The 15,240-nt window shown below is 39.5% G+C and overlaps 2 protein-coding genes across 2 annotated transcripts in view; both read left to right on the forward strand.

The window, feature by feature from the left end:
• Positions 1-5,971: 5,971 nt before the first annotated feature.
• On the forward strand, positions 5,972-12,121 carry LOC144655473 (uncharacterized). The gene is made up of 3 exons (XM_078515727.1): positions 5,972-6,399; positions 8,379-8,468; positions 11,585-12,121. Exons 1-3 carry the CDS (start codon positions 6,051-6,053, stop codon positions 11,875-11,877), a joined length of 732 nt encoding a protein of 243 aa, XP_078371853.1. The 5' UTR covers positions 5,972-6,050; the 3' UTR covers positions 11,878-12,121.
• Positions 12,122-12,508: 387 nt separating this feature from the next.
• LOC144655453 (protein mono-ADP-ribosyltransferase PARP14-like) overlaps positions 12,509-15,240 on the forward strand; it is a 55,811-nt gene continuing 53,079 nt past the window's right edge. Inside the window, exons 1-2 of the mRNA XM_078515702.1 lie at positions 12,509-12,638; positions 13,512-13,764. Of these exons, the coding sequence (XP_078371828.1) occupies positions 13,566-13,764 (199 nt within the window). The 5' untranslated portion in view covers positions 12,509-12,638; positions 13,512-13,565. The remainder of the gene's footprint in view (positions 12,639-13,511; positions 13,765-15,240) is intronic.

Here is a 15,240-nt window from a genome sequence, read left to right on the forward strand (position 1 = left end):
ATGTCAGTTTGTGCACCTCTAAATAAAGACAGTTCTGATAATCTTTTATTGTCTTCTCTTTTGTAATGCTCTTAAACGCACTATTTGATTTTTTTGCAGGGCTCGGGTAAAATTGGTACCCTTGTCGATTTGTTTGCTTTTTGGACCATCTTAAGAGGTAGCCCGAGCATGGGTAACATCGACATCGACACCAATTCCCGTTGCCGCACTTAAAGCATTTTTTTTTTAAATACTACATCGTAGGCGACGATCGTAAGCATCGACAAGACAGTCATTTACAATGCTCGAAAATCATCCTTGTTCGTGACGTAGCCGTGATTTTACCAATAAATGACTTTTGCACTGCCAATTTGAAGTTTACAGCTCTTTATCAACGAAAATAAATGGAATTACTTGAAATACCGTGATCTACCCCCTTTAAAATGGGTAAAATTGATATCGGTACCAATTTCGTACACGTGCGGTGCACATTTTTAACAGTCGATGCCTGGTAACCAAATTTTCGTACTGCTGGATGATGCTATATCTGCTCTAGCTTAGGCCTGAGTAAGGTCGAAACTGTGTTCTGATAATTAGATGTTAGTATAGTAAGTAAATATAATTTCCAGGGTGAATTCAAGAAGGGGCCATTCTGATTGGTCGGGAAGCTCGGTTTATGACCATAATAACCACGCTAGGCGGTGAATATAGCATTTTAAGGCTTGGCTAATAAGCCATGCCAACCTTCCCATCCAGTCACCGCTACAAACAAATTACCTTATTATAGGAATATAACGAAGCATTTTAACAACGCGAACAAAATGTACGCGTAATAAAATTAACGCGAATTGTCGACGATTTATGTTTACATGCATATAATTAACGCGAATTCTCGCGTGGTGTGTGCTTACATGCAGTTACTTAACGCGAATTTGTTGCGTAGTAATCTTTATAGCAAGCTGCGCTATTCAAGAGACAAAACAAGAACGTCCAACATCAGAACTTGAGGTTTAATTCCGATAAGCTATACACAACAAAGATATTTAAACAGACCAAAAAGTGACTAATATTCAATGCATGGGTCCAGGGATGGAATACATCCCGTCCTGGCGCTTTCCACCGCCTCAGCTATCCCTGCAGCTTTGACGGAGAAGTAGATGACGTGTTAATATAACTTACCCGGAAATAAAGGTGTCTTAAAATAACAATGCTGTAAATTAGAGTGTTTTAATTAACAATGACTTAAATTAAGGTACATTAAATTAACGCGAATTTTTGAAATTCGCGTTAATTACATGTATCGTAAATTTCCTATAATAAGGTATGCCGCTCTAAATGAGCTCAACAGCATGAAGAAGAAAGCCTTTATTTAAATAGGGTTACTCCATCAGCTTTTACAATAAAAACTGTTATCAATAGAGGCCCTAGTAAAAAGTAAAAAGTCGCTAAAAGCCTTACAGTGTACCTAAAATGGAAGTTAAAAAGATTAAAATATATAAGAGTACTAAGATTTATGCTAAAATTATGTTACATTTGTATACAATCGAAAGATTTAAAAATTACATATTATTTGATGAGAGTTATAAATTTGACAACCGGAATAATAAAAAGACTTTTTCGCGGCTTCTGTCCGTAATTTAGGCAGATGCAATAAGTCAGCCTGCCTTGTTTCTCTTAGTGCTACATCTCTATTAAAAGTAAAATAATTTTTAAAAGATTGGGGGACTTTTCCATTGATACACCTACGAACTAAATTATAAACATGTCTCTGGCGTCCTTCCTTTGTCGTCTCATAAGCTAGATTCTTAAGAGCCTCGTCACTGTTATGATGTTTTACGATCAGTCGTGCAGCCCTCCTATGCAGTTTTTCTATGAGATCAGAATTGACCTTCCCGCAGCAGTTCCACACCGTGTCACAGTAGTCAAGTACTGGTATAATAAATGACTTGTAGATGATATTTGCAGTGTTTGTGGTGACATCGGACCTTATTCGACTCAACATGCCCAATCTCTTGCCAACCTTGCCCAAAACATATTTAACATGGGCATTCCACGAGAGGGCATCGTCTAAGACGACACCGAGATACTTATATTCTGACACACGCTTAATGAGATCTCCCGAGACATAGATAGAGAAGTTGGTTTCAGAGCTCAGTCTAGCTGCTGTTCCAAATAGCACACACTTCCTCTTGGGAGCGGAAAGGGGGACAAAACTAAGTGAGATGTTATGATCAGTGATTATAAAAAATGTCGCTTATTGATATCAAAACTTAATGTTTCAACAAAGCACTTAACTCAACCTGGGTTAAAAAACATTTAGACAAGGAAAATTATTATGGAAAATGAAACTTTTTTTCGATTACGAATTGCACGAATTCGGTGGGGCTGACATCTTTAGGGGTAACCTAAAAAAAAAAAAAACGATTTAGCAAAGTTCTTCCACGTACCTATCACCTTCACAACAGAAATTCTAAAAATCTGGTCTGAAATCAGTTATAGCGATAGCATAAACTCCGTTGGACATTTTCTTTCTTTGCCTATTTGGCGCAATTCACTTTTGAAAATCGGAAATAAACCGATGTACTACAAATCAAGGACTTCCAAAGAAATTCAAACCGTAAGTCATTTAATGAAAGACGCTGTCAAGTTCTTATCTTTCCCGGAATTTAAGGAACGCTTTGACACTAAAACATTTTCTTTACTTATCATGGCGTCGTATCGTGCATAAAATTTTTAAGAAAACCAATATGTTAAAAGCAAACACTTTAGTACCTTTGTTGACAACTTCACAAAAGTTTCTAAGCCCAATAGAATGGCATATGAAAAGCTAGTCAGCGCTAAACAAAAAAGCCCTACAAAAAGCCAAGAGAAGTGGTGTGTTGACTGCAGTTTAGAATGCCCTGAGGAAATTAACTGGGAGATAGCTTACAGACCCCCTTTCTGCAGCACAAAAGCTACCAAATTAATTATTTTTCAGTTTAAACTACTTCATTGAAGACTGGCGACAAATGACTTTCTTAAAAAAAATCGGCTTAAGAGAAAACGATATATCTGTACCTTTTGTGGAACTGTGAATGAGTCCCTTGTTCATTTATTCTGGACCTGGTTGGCTCAAAATCAAATATTGCTGAAATCCAACACTCTTGCCCCCGCTATAATCATTGGTCTAAGGTCGGATACCTTTCCCACACCAAACAATACTTCTACTTTCGAGTGGCTAGGTATTTCATATGGACCTGCAGAATAAAAGAAGTAACTCCCAAAATAGAAGGATTTCCAGGCTTTTTTTCTTCTATTGGTGCATATCAAAATCTCTTACCCCATAAAACACAATTTCCATTTGAAACTTTTAATTTGCATGCATGCATGAGAGCACATTTAATGAGAATACTTTTAAGTGCTAATAAACCTTTCATCTTATATAGCTTATTGAATGCATTATATGTAAATTAGATCTTCATTTTTTTTCTTCTCCTTTCCTTTTTTCCTGTAAAAACGCGTCTGTTAGAATTTTATTGTATTGTAATGTGATGTAAATAAAAGTTGTTATTAAAAAAAATGCCATCCAGGCCTGAAGTAAATTATCATGACGGTTTTTGCTGAGTGAAATTTGCGCTCATTCAAAACCAATAACGCCAAGTCCGGGATGTTTAAAACATTGAGAATTTTGCAAGTTGACTACCAAGGCTTCTGGACCGACCATCGTACGATTTCCTTTCAAAAACCTGAAAGAATGAAGAAAAATGTTAAAGATGACAATTTTTGGACCAGCCTGCTTGTAGCGAACAAATTTTGACAGTCCCTTGGCCCTTCGTTATATCGAGGTTCCACTGTACTTCATGTTTGACTGCGCTGTTTGACATTTCCATATTACATATGAGGACACTTTGTGATGCCTGTCATGAAGAACGTGCATCCCATTAGCGTTCAATCCTAGACATATCTGCATTTCATGTACGAGAAGACCTATTCGCTAATTTATTACTTTTTACCGAAAAGCATTAAGGTGGCTTAGTACAGTTTTGAGAGGGAAAATCAGTCCATCTTTTATCTCTCTTTTACAATCGCCAGAAATGTTTTATCCTTTTCGTATTACTGTTTGTTACATCCTATAACCATCATATGCGACATTTGGGAAATAAAAATGCTAATAAACAGCTAAAATGAACGGCCGAGTGCTGCAGAGGGGACTGGCACTAGTAGGTGAAATGGCGTTTTTCTCGAAATCTACCCGTATGACCCTACCTCAAAATTTCAGAAATTAGAAATTGGCTTTGATAAGACATTCATGCAAAATAATATAAAAATCTGTAAGACAGTTTTTTCGCAAAATAGGAAAATGTGATATTTTGCCGATTTTAAAAATAGCTCAAAATCTGTCTTACAGATTTTTTCAAAATTTTGACTGTGGACGTGGTTCACCCCTTGCATTTAATTGTGAAAGTTTCATAATAGGTTGTACGGTAGGTTTTCGAGAAAAATTGGATCAAAATCTGGCTTTTACGACCTCCAATTTGCGCGTGCGAGCGCGCGCTAATATGACGCCATGCGTCGCGAGCGATAATGAAAAACAGAATTAGAACTTCTCTGTCTGTTGTTTATCCACCTTTTTTGTCGTATTGTTTTGCGCCCCAGGTTTCAAGACCTGTGTGAAAGTATTTTGAAGGTTTCTTTTGTAGAAAAATTTGGTAAAGCGCGGTAAAACAAATGGAACTCTTCTCGATTTCTGTTTAGAGTTGCTAGCGCCATTTTAGCCCGCGCGAGCAACTGCATGACGTCAAGCAGTTCTTATTTCATAGTGAAAACGGCTCCGACGCAAGCATAAGCACAAGCGCAAGCACAAGCACAAGGATCAAAATTTTTCCTTTTCTTGTGCTTGCGCTTATGCTTGCGTTCATGTGAAAACGAAATATCGCACAAGCACAAGAAAATTGTTTACGTCTGGCCGTGTCTAGCCAATTAAAGCACTCGTTCCAGCACTTGAACAAAGTTGCAGAGGCCGCGGGTGATTTTGATAAAATCAAACCGAGTGGCGAAAGAAATGGAGACGAATGCTTTCTTCTATAACCCAAATGCTTCTTTTTCTGCGTTTTTTGTACTCACGTTCGCTTTCTTCGTCATAAGACGATCGTGACTTTTATAAATTTCCCAATCGCTTTTGGATTTGGTCGTTTGTTAAATCTATTTTGTTTATAACTAGTTTAACAGGAACTATATCCTGTCAGCTGTATTATTAAGAAGTGTTTTAAGTTGAGTAGAGCCCTATCAATGCCGCCAGCAAATGTGTAGAGGTCGAAGGTCTGCGTAGTTTCCCGGTAGTACATTTTTACACCTCTGCACTGTATTTATTGTTATATGAACTTTATGTATTGGCTATTGGAACTGTTGTGATTTATCTTGGCTCATTTATATTTGCAAGATGTGCTTTAAATTCGTTCTGGAAGGACAAGATCTTAAATTTTCCGTGAAGATGTTGATTAGTACAGTGTTGCGTGAATGTGTTGCTTCGTATCGCGGATGACATGTTTATTTTTGTTTAGCCAGAGGCTGCTTAGCTTTACTTCGAGAAAGATATAACCTTGTTTTAAAGCCGGCCATGCTCATGAAAAATCATCTTTCTTATTCTTGGGCGGGTGGAGTCTTAATATTCCATCGCGAGGAAGAATCTTTTGCCTCTCTGGGTACCTTCGATAGTTATCACATACCGCAAACAGCACAGTGGCAAATCATTCGTTGGCTAAAAAAAAAATAGCACGCATCGGCTGGTTATTTGCGTTTCCCTATTCAACCCCCCTCCCCCCCCCCCCCTCCTCGTTAAATATTAACAGCCTGGCTTTAATCTACTTTAAGCTTCAAAGCTTCTCGTTTGTCAATGTTCATAATTGTGGTGTGGGAATTGTCCCGCCCGCCCACACAACGTGACCTTTGATTTCCGGCTCATTTCTGAGAAATTTGACAAAGACCCTTTTGTCAGCACTTTCCGAGACGATTGGAATGTTTTGTTTTAGTAGTCTTGACGAAATGACCATTTTTTAACTCAATCAAGGGTGTGCTAATTATTCTCGGAGAGGATGCCGTGTCCTCGCTGTGGAAACACAGACTCATCTCATACGTTAAAGTGTTGTCTAAATTCCAGTTTTCTTCCTTCACGTCCTGGAAGTTCTCCGAGCAAAATTGATCATGGAATGACGGCACGAACGCTGCGGTTGCGACAAGGAAGTGCGTCGACAAGACGGCACACTGGCCATTATCATGGAGTAGTAGACAAGAGTCAGACAAACCGAGGTTCTCGTGCTCAAAGTGCTCTAAGCAATAGTGATCATGAAATCAAGGCAAAAATACCGGTGCAACGACGATGTTCGTCGGCAAGCGGACACATTGACGATATTCGTGGAGTAATAGACAAGAGAAAGATACAAGGTAAATTATGCTGGAGGTATTAATGGCTATCCATATTTTAATATTTCATGAACCCGTCTAAATTCGCTTTAGTGATTTGTTTTGTTGTTTTGCGCCAACCTTGCAGCAATCGTGTTCCCGTTCTTCAGTTCTCTCGTACTAAGATCCTATTAAAGTCGCTTTATGGGACGTCGCAATTCAGTACTAAAGTGCATTAAGGTTCTATTAATTCAAGCGAAAGTAAACATCCCTGTTTTCGTCGCTTTGATATAGTTAATCAAATTTGTCTGAAAATCCAACCAAGGTGAAGAAATTGGCTTTCTGTTAATCGTTTACTGGTGCGGCATTTGGCCGTTTAAACTGCCAGCATATCGGGGATTTGACCAAAATTTTTCCAAAAGTCAAATAACCGAGGGTTTACCGGGGGGTGATGGGCGGTTTTGAAATTGTCTGATCTACATACCCGAATGTTTTGTGCGGCATAGCGATTACTGGGACGCTTATTTCACCGATTTAACGTTAGTCATATTCAACCTTTTCTCAATATCGACTGAGAACAGGCAAGATCATGTTGTAAGATTACTTATTGTACTTCCTTATTTTAACTTCCTTATTTTCCTGGAAGCCCCAGTCTGTCATCATGGCACTGCTATATTTTAATATAGTAGAGTTGACTCAAGGGTTGACTTTGACATAATATTGAAAGGTTCTTTAATTAAAAAAAACAGATTGCGAAATTGGATATAACAATAGAAGCTTAAGATTAAGAGTATGCTTCACAGATGAAAGCGTGACGAGTGATAAAGTGACTTCAGGAAGCAGGTCAATAGAGTCTCTTCCTTTTTCAAAGAGCTTTTCATTGAACCAGTATACAAATTTATGCTTATTTGACATGGTGTACATGTATAAATTGTGAGGTTTTTGCACAAAAGACTATTCCTTATTATAAGAAATCGACGCTTGTGTTAATTATGAGGCCGGGGTTAAGGTTTTTGAAATTAACGCGACGCGAATCGAAATTAACGCGAAAGAGAGGGTGACATTTCAATATAATTATATGAAATTACTGCGACGTAAACAAAAAACACTTTTTGAGACAACAGGAACAAGTTTATTTCGACGCTAAACATAAAATCCGAGACGCAAAGCGAAGAAATCTGACCGCTTCGAGCGTTCTACATAGTTTCAGTGATACTGGTAGATTTTCACCCTGATCAGGAAATAATGCTTTTCCTAGAAAAATGAACGTCTGAACTGTATCGAAAAATTGCGGCCAAAGTAATGGAAATTAATGTCGCAGAAATTAACGCCAACATTATCGTGATTCATGTTAACGCGACTTAAATTTACGCGAACTTTTGAAATTCGCGTTAATTTCATGAAGCGTTAATATCCTATAACAAAAAACATGCATTGGAACTTCCCTTGACTGATTAACTTACACAACATTCACATACATGTAAAGGCTATTCCTTAAAGAGGCCATATGTCACGGGGATTTCACAGGTTTTTGGTCAAACCCGTTCTGGACTAAGTGGTAGGCAACCGTAACCCATAAAAAACATTGCCTTTAGACACCTAAAGGAAGATATATTTTAACCCTATTCAGACCGGGCTTTTTTGGACCTTTTCAGACCCGGGTGGGGGGGATTCCCATTATGTTTGGGTTTCATGCGACACAAATATAAATTTTGGCTGTTTAAAAATCAGATAAAATCCATGACATGGTCTCTTTAATTTATAGCATACGTGAAGAGCACTGTTTAATCTGGATGTAGTAGTAAGGGCTCTTATATGTCATATAATTGGCAGTGATGATAATACTCAAAGTCACCTAATATAAATACTCCACTGCACGCGGAAACTTCCTGATGGACACAATTAAACTTAGTTATTGCGTGCAATGTCGCGTGCAATGTTACACCGTGTTTGAAGGCCTAGCCTTGTTAAGGTGAATTAATCATTCCTGCTATTTACAAAATATTTTTCTTTACCATTAGAACTCAAAAAGACCCTCCCAGAGATACCACAAAAATGTATACCGATCAAGTCAGAGGCGGGATGTAAAAACGGCACTGGTTATGTCCCTGGTAAGTAAATCACTCAAAAGCAAAGGTAAATTCTGTCCTCAGCTGAGCAGAATGGTAGTCTATTTTGGCCACACTTAACATCTTTGAAATAGTGCTATTCGTCCTTAAGAGGGGGGTATCGGGGGTGCTAAATACCGCAATATATATACCACAAAAAAATTCGTTAGTCAAATTTCTGTGTTATTTTCTCTGGTATACTTTCTGTCGGTGATTTCTTTTCCGTAATGTGATGACAGACAAGAAAACCAGTTTTCTTTATGAGGATAATATTGACGAGTCGACTAATCGTAAACTACGATCCACGGATGCTGTTCCACCCGCCATTCGAGGTTCTATTAAACATTACTGAAACCAGGTTATCCTGTCAGCCCGGTTGTTGCAAATCTCTGCCATCTCTGCAAATCTCTCCAAAAATCTGGAACAGTTACGTTTATAATAAAGAAACATTCTGCCGCATCCTTTTTGATGTCACTCTTAACTCAATTGTCCCAAACATAGCCTTTACCATTGAACCTGAGAACAACGGACAGATACCCTTCTTAGACACCCTGGTATCCAGGGGCAACGACGTCATAACTATCAACGTTTACAAGAAAATCTACTCACACAGACCGATATTTTGACAATGCTGTGTGGACCGCTTTTATTCACACCACGAACCACAAGCAAATGTCGTTTATAAGATCCCATGCGCCGACCGACCGTGGAGCTATATCGGTAAGACCGGAAGATGTTAACAAACAATGAAGAAAAAACGTATTAAAAACACAAAAAGCTTTAAAAAAAGGTTCTAACATCGCTTCACATGCCTGGTTGAACGACCGTTCAATCGACTTTGACAGTGCGCGCGTGAGGAATTTTTGCGTTAGAAAAACTTTGGAATCCTGGCACACAGCAATTACGAACCATGCTGACAATAAAGCGAAACAATTACCAAGACAATATTCAATTTTATTTTGAACCTCACATTAAGATTTTTACTCGCACGCAAGCAAACGTGGCATTGGGAATTGGACAACGTAAATTTGACGCGCGTAACCGCGCGCGTAAAATTTCATTATTACGTACGTTAACGTGCGTAAACAAAAACGCGACAGTGGAAATCCACCTTTAATGTCAATAAGATCGTTAATGTAGTTCGGCGCTCTGCCAGTATAGCTTTAAAAATAATAATTAAAACTTTAAAATCAATTCTGAATTTAACGTAAATACCAAGAAAAAACGTGGCATTGGAAATTGGACAACGTAAATTTGACGCGCGTAATCGCGCGCGTAAAATTTCATTTTTACGTACGCTTATAATTTTTACGTACGTTAACGTGCGTAAACAAAAACGCGACAGTGGAAATTCACCTTTAATGTCAATAAGATCGATAATGTAGTTCGGCGCTCTGCCATGTATAGCTTTAAAAGTAACTTTCTGTTTCTAAGGCTTTCATTCTTTTACATTCTCGTTCCCAGAGCCTCCGTTTCTTTTGGTCACGTGGTCGGCGAAACGGAAGGCTCTGGTAACACTGCAACCGGATGTCGTAAAATCCACGACATCCGGTAGCGCATGCCCACTGCATAAATGTTTGTCTGCGCCTGCTCAGTAAAAGGACGGGGAAGGCTGGGGCTGACTGAGACAAGAAGAAAGCGAATTTTGAAAGAAGATTCGAGATTCGAGTTTGGCATTCGAAAGAGCTGTACAGTAATCCTTGCTACAATTGTCGGAGGACATCAAAAACAAACAAGGAATGGCATAGTAAGCCGCCCTGCCTGCTGTAGTCGTTAGGCAGAACGACTGTCTTTGTGTTTTGCCCGCTGGTTTTGGCAATTCAAGTCGTTGACATTTTAACTTACACAATTCGATTCGTTTGGAACTCATTGAATTGCATGGCTGATAGATGTGTTCTTGTTGTGTCGTCTCTACACGCAATATTATCTGTCGGCAGCTGATAGAAAAGTTAGAATCCAGAGGAATTGGAGTTATAGTGTTTAAACATGGAGTCGAGGATATCATCAGCTGATAACATGCCGACGGTTGATGATACTGTGAAATTTATTTATGGCCATGCGGAGGTATTGTAGAAAATTCAGAACTCAAAAGCCTCTGATCGACGAGGTATCATTCTATTGAGTAGTGGTAAGAAATATCACATTGAATTTCAAAGTCTTCATGTATTCATGAACTTCATTTAGTGTGTATATTTTGTATAAGCTAAGTTGATAGTGCAAATGTTTGCAATATTTTTAATGCAATAAAAAGTACAACCGAGTTACACCTTACAAGAGATGTACCTGTCATTTGTTCATAAACAAAGGTCTGCTTCGTGAATACGATATTCCAACAAACTCCCAGTGTTATTCGGTCTTTTTCCGGTAACATTTTCAAACTTGCCCGCTACATCTTCAATTGTTTCGATGACCGGAAGTATAACCAAAATTGCGTAAAAGCGTTCCGTTTTTTACCTAATTACGCATGCAGTTTTTATCAGCCAATCTTAAACATCATATTTTTTACCGTTACCAGGGCCACTACGTCATGTCATTTAAAAAATACGCGTGGCCCTGGGGAAGAGGATGGTTCTTTCATGGCTTCATAAAATTTCTGTCTGTAAAACTTTAAAATCAATTCCGAATTTAACGGGTAACCAATGTAAATAAAAATATCAATGGTACATGAAAGGGTAACCTTTCCTTTTGAAAATGGTATATTAAAGAGTATGGGTCTGTCCTTAGCACAGCTTCCCCGTATAAATTACTGATTACTGTTAAGGAACCTCCCACCTCCCTCCCCCAATCCCCCAGAGATGTTAGGCTTCCAAAATGGCGACGATAACCATAATAAGCAGCTAAAAAGAATAAACTATATCTCTTAATTTCTCTGCTGTGAAGAAAATTTGAAAAAGTGAAACAAATAATGTGCTTGAATTTGTGTTTTGGAGTAGCCCTAAGACAGAAAAAAAGTTTCGTTTTATAGTTCCGCCACTCCACTGCGCTCAGGAATTTTGCAAGCAATGTCCCGCGCAATGTTACACCGTGTGTACGGGCGGCGTCATCAAGGTGAATACTTCCCGCCATTTATGGAATATAACTGGCTCCGTTAAGCAAAACTTTTTATTCTTTTTGTCTAGAACGCAAAACGCCCCTTCCAGATATCCCCAAAACAGACGGACCAATCAAGTCAGAGACTAGTGATGAAATCCACACTTCTACTACTGAACTAGAAATGAAGCAGAAACTCCCTCTTCCTCCTATCAGTAGATCTGGTGCTCGCCCAACTATTGATGATGATGACAAAACGTTGACTGAAAGAAAACAAAAATTGACATTAGACTCAGAAGAGGAGGTAGTGGTGAAATTATCTGGACAAAGCACAGGTAACTTAATCACGGGGGTGGACAAAAACTGGCCCCTACTCCGCTAGTCCATGGACTACCCAAATGGACTACCCTAAAATGAACTACGCATAAAAGAATTACAAATCCGTAAAGTACTATTCCGAGAGATAACTATTTACTGAGCTTCTGTTAGGACCTCGGTAGGCGAGCTCGGATATCTCGTGCCCCCCGCTAACTTGTACTAACTTCCATTTCCCTTAGATTTAAACCCCACTTTTCAGTCATTTTTACATGGTTTACATCGAAATAAAAAAACTAAGGTAACTTGGAGACCAGAATCGTGCCCTGATACATCAATATTTGAAATAAAAAAATATGTATATCCTCTAACAGTGGAAACCAATTCTGGCGCGCGCTTATTGGCTACTCAACCTTCCGATATATTCTTTGCTTTTCACTTTCGAGCAACTCGTGCGCGAAACATAGTACTAGTTAACGGAAAAGTAAAGTAAAAAGTCATCCTTAAAGGCTATATTATCTTACTGTTTGAGTATATACTATATCAAGCACAACCCAACTAGCGCTGACTAAGGATCTGAAATGTGTCATCAACTTGTCGAGACTTTCCCGACTCTATTCTCGGAATTCCGTCAGCCTAACCCTATTTTGCTTTCAGTTACTGATGACGATGAAGGTCGAACTTTATACGTCAAAGGTTTCGGAAAGACGACATCAAAGGAGGAATTAACAATATATTTTCAATCACGCAAACAATCTGGCGGCGGAGATATCAGCTCGATTGACCTGAAGGAAGACGAAGCGATCATTACGTTTGAAGAAGGCGACGGTAAGTTGTTGTTTACATCTGTTCTTGGTGTTTATGTTATTTTGCAGTTCTTTTTGAACAGCATTTCATTTTCTTTACTTTTTGTGAACTTATAATTTCCGATTTCCTCTGTGGCGTGCACCTGCAGAGAATTATGGTAGTTGTATTCATCAAAACAAATCCAGTCCAAGATGGCGGTCGCATGTCGTGTCTGCATCGCAAGCTGGCTGTATTCCTACAGCATTCCTACTACCATAATTTCCTGCAGGCGCGCGCCATAGAGGTGATCGAACATTTCCAAAATTTTTAATTTTCGCATTTTTCATTATTTCGATACTTCGGATATAAGGTCTTCCGGGTTTAAAAGAAAATTTAGTCAGCTTTTGTTATAGCGGACACGCTATAACGAGGGGTTGCACGTAACAGTACTTGCGACTAATTAACCTGTGGCCCTCGGATTCAGAAGTGTTGCCTTTTGAGAAGGGACGGAAAACCAGAGATCCCGAAGAAAAACACTTGGAGCCAGGCGAAAACCAACAACAAACTCAACCCATGCACATATGGTACCGGTCCGGGATCGAATCCGGGCCACATTGGTGGGAGGCGAGCGCTCTCACCTCTTGTACCATCGCTGTTCGCTAGTTTACTTCTATCAGAAAACTCACTCTTTCATTGGGCCGACTCGTTGGTTTTCTGACTAATTGGTCAACACGTGAACAAAAATCGTACGCGTGCATCTTACATGGAGAAATCTCTATATTACAACAGAACAGAAGTGTGTTCGTGATTACAGCTTGAGCACTTTTTAGATAGCATGGTAGACATTTTAGAGATAAGTATGCTCCTTACGCTGGTTAAGTCTGATCCTATGAAGTGTTGTTATGTTTTCCCTAGTGGTAAAAGGTGTGATCGCGCATGGCAATCATTGTTTGAACGGCGCTACACTTGATGTCAGTTTTTGAGACGCGTCGAAGTGATAACGCGAGGAGCAAATCCATACAGGTAACTGGTCTTACAGCGAACACCACCAAAGACTCGATTTGGAACTACTTTGAAAACGAGCGGCGTTCCGGAGGTGGAGAGGTAGAAACTGTCGATTTGCGAAGTGACACTGGAGAAGCTTTCGTGACATTTAAGGATGTTTATGGTAAGTGATATATTTTAACATATTTATTTATCAGCTACAATGACAGGCTTAAACTCAAGCAAACCACACATTCTACAATAACTTTCTAATTATTAATTACGGTGCAGCAAAAAGTCCACATAATATAAACTGTAAAAATTCTAAGTATCTCAGCCAAACAGGGTCTAGGTGAAGGAAGAACTGGTGTAGCACGGGCCGGAATCCACTTTCTGCCCGCTTCCTTAACTCTCACAACCTAACCTTTGTTCAGAGGTAGCAATTCCTTAACTGTCTTTTCATGCCGCGTTTTTTGCTTTCTTTGCCTTTCCTTTAGTTTGGGTAGCACTTCGTCTGGGTCATACAGTTGAGGTTTCGACGTATCCCGCCTCCATTACAGGGATGGGCCACTTGCAGTAATAATCAATAGTTACAAGTTAGTTCCGACCGTTCTTGTACAGAAGGTCTGTGCCAACCTTAGCCCAAGGCAGTGCTGGAATCTTGTGTCACTTAAGCGGTGCCGATTTTCTAGACACACCGGGCTCTTCTTGATTTCTTCAGTTATTTCTGCAGCCATGCCAGGCCGCGCCAAGACACTGTGTTCTTTCATTTGTGTTTTGCCAATACCCTGGTGTCCGCTTAGACGTTTGAGTGTGCCTGAGAGTTCTTTTGCAATTTGGGCATACTTCTGTTAGGTAGACGTGAGTGCCTTTGATACGTAGGCTATGGGTTGCCCTTCTTGAATTAGTGCTGCAGCCAGAGCTGTTCAGCTGGCATCCACTCGGAGGGTTAACATTTTCCTTGCATCGTAGTACCCCAACACAGGAGAGAGAGCAAGAGTTTCCTCGTGCTGTTCCTCTCAGTGCCACTCTCTATCCTGATGCAACAGCTGTCCTAGGGGTGTTAAAATGATGTATTATACCGAACAGTCTCAGCTTCAGCATCTCGACTACTTCTATAACTTTCTCCAAGTCAGTTTTCAAGCTATCTTTGTGAAAACGTGACGCGACCGGGAAACTTCACCTCTTCCTGCACTATACTTTTTACAGATCTCTTAGGCACTCTGCAAAATAGCCCTCAGTTGGGTACCATGTTATTCCTTGTTTCTTCCATGCGTAATTGTGTCATCCATGATACACTTGAAAAATTCATCCAGGAAACGTCTGCTCTTGATAGTGTTTATTCGATGTATTAAACCCATCTAAATTTACAGAAGATCGTCACAGTTTTTAACGCAACTTAAGCAGTTGCGAAAAGAAAGCCTGAAAAAAATTGTGGTTGGCGGGACTCCGAACCCTGACCACTGCGATACCGGTGCAGCGCTCTACCGTTATCGCAGAGGTCAGGGCTCGAATCCCGTCATTTTTCCAAGCTTTCTTTTCACGACTGCTTAAGTAGCGTTAATCACTGCAAGGATCGTTTCTACATGTTTTTCATTATTCTGCAGTTCAGATAATTATATGACCTCCATATATTCTTTATTTCATTAAAACCATCTGT

The sequence above is a fragment of the Oculina patagonica genome, chromosome 5 (genome assembly GCF_052425735.1).
Source record: "Oculina patagonica isolate OP01 chromosome 5, crgOcupat, whole genome shotgun sequence".
Lineage (NCBI taxonomy): Eukaryota > Metazoa > Cnidaria > Anthozoa > Scleractinia > Oculinidae > Oculina > Oculina patagonica.